At 38.5% G+C, this 1,943-nt stretch overlaps 1 protein-coding gene across 1 annotated transcript; it reads right to left on the reverse strand.

Annotated features, from left to right (window-relative positions):
* LOC143254321 (uncharacterized) lies at window positions 1–1,409 on the reverse strand. Its single transcript, XM_076509297.1, has 2 exons — window positions 1,272–1,409; window positions 1–900 (listed from the first exon to the last, which is right to left on the reverse strand). Exons 1-2 carry the CDS (start codon window positions 1,278–1,280, stop codon window positions 421–423), a joined length of 489 nt encoding a protein of 162 aa, XP_076365412.1. The 5' UTR covers window positions 1,281–1,409; the 3' UTR covers window positions 1–420.
* Window positions 1,410–1,943: the final 534 nt, after the last annotated feature.

A 1,943-nucleotide genomic window follows, 5' to 3' on the forward strand; every position in this document is an offset into this window, starting at 1 on the left:
TTAAAACATATAAGAAATATTTATTTCTTCGCATCAAATCGTGCAACATTCATATAACAGTTACGTCGGGTTCAAAACTACATATCGACATTTTAGGTGGCTTTAAAATGGCCATATAAAAATAAAACATTAGTATCAGTATGTAAATTCTCTAAGGTAAAAGCGAGTAAAAGATAGAAACAGAAAAACGAAGTGAAATTTCAAGAAAGTATTAACGTACACCAGTAGTCCAGTGTTTGTACGGTTTATCTGAGGATAAATATAGTTTCAAACGAAGGAAGACAAAACACAACAAAGCAAAGAGTTCTGAGAGCGACTTGTTGCGATCATTCGGTGAAGAAGGTTACTCACTGAATTCGCACACGTGTGCACAAACTTAGAAACAATAAAGGCCCTGTTCAGATGCTTCAATATAAGAGTTTAGTGGAAATAGGAGTAGGTACGAGCATGTGGACCATAGTAGTGGTAGGGGTAGTGAGCAGCGTTGTAAAATGGATATTGGCCGTAGTAGTGATGACCAGCGTAGTATGGATGGAAACCAGTGTAGTAAGGGGCATGGGCGAAAGGATGGACGGGCAGGGTAGCCTTGACGGGCTCGACCTCTGGGGCTTTGGGAGCCATAGCAGCGATTTTTTCAGCCTCGGCAGCAGTCTTCTTGTCCACGGAGATGTCTCCCTCGGGTTTGAAGCCTTCGGGACCAGCAGTGTAGCGGACTTCACGCAGGTCACCGTTGGCATCGATGTAGCTGTACTTGCCGCTCACGGTAGCACCGCTGCGCATTTCGTCACGAGTGTGGGCGCCCTCGTCTCCAGTGCTGTACATAAAGTTGCCCTTTTCAGCGTCGAAGTTCAACAGCATCTCGGCCATACAGGCAGCGACACACAGCGGAAGAACAAACAACTGTGAAACAACGATATCTTTATAAGAAACTTGTCATTCTTTAAGAAGGGAGTCATATAATTTTTCTAACATAAATTTATTAAATAGTAGTGGAAAACAAACATATTTTTACAATACTTTTGATTTATTATCATACTATATTTAAGTAAGTTTACTCTTTAGTTTACCCACAAGCTTGCTAGAATATTTCGATGTCCGAGATAAGTTTGAGCCGAACAACAAACAAACGAACGTGTACTAGCTAAAGAAGACATAAAAATGAGACTGACAGTTTCCTGTAGGGGTTTCAAAACTTAAGATAATGTAGTTTAAACAGCATTTTAATAAATAGTTGTTGTTGTCCCGACTTATGAGATTAAAAATATACTTACGAATTTCATCTTGTACAATGAAAGTGTACCACTCCGATTCTAAGAAAGACGGCTCGTTGCTGTTAAAACAGTGGAGAAAGCTGCTTGTTCCAGAAGAGAGAAATTCGCTTCTTTTATACTCGTTGACTGGTCAGTTTTTATTTTTTATTTAATTATCTTTTTTTGCTAGTAACAAGGTCGTCAGGAATGACGAAGGTTTGTGAGAAATTAAAGAAACAAAGCTATATTTCAAGGATGAAAACTTATCTGAGAGAAATGATTAATTAGGCCAATATCATCTTTACTGCTTTTTAAAAAATGTTTTCTTTGTCTAGAGGGCGTGGTAGATTGATGTGATATAGATTTGGCATCAGATGTATTCATCACCTCGGGCAGAATTGTTTGTTCTCTCGATGCAAACCTCTACAACAGATAAAAAACGATAACTTTACTTTGTTGGTTCGAGTGCAACTAACGTAATTAGTAGAATAATTTAAGATTACGTAAAACTCTGTAAGTTACGAGTAAAATTATTCAAGATATGAAATTAATTACAATTAAGTTGAGGAGTTTCTCGATTGTGATTCTGGGCCACAGATCTGCGAGGGTTAAGTAGCCATGTCAGAGAACTCCTCGGTTTTAGGTAATAGCAGTCTCTCGTTTTCAACAACTGGTCAAAGAGGAGACAGCCAA

The sequence above is a fragment of the Tachypleus tridentatus genome, chromosome 6, assembly GCF_004210375.1.
Source record: "Tachypleus tridentatus isolate NWPU-2018 chromosome 6, ASM421037v1, whole genome shotgun sequence".
NCBI classification, from domain to species: domain Eukaryota; kingdom Metazoa; phylum Arthropoda; class Merostomata; order Xiphosura; family Limulidae; genus Tachypleus; species Tachypleus tridentatus.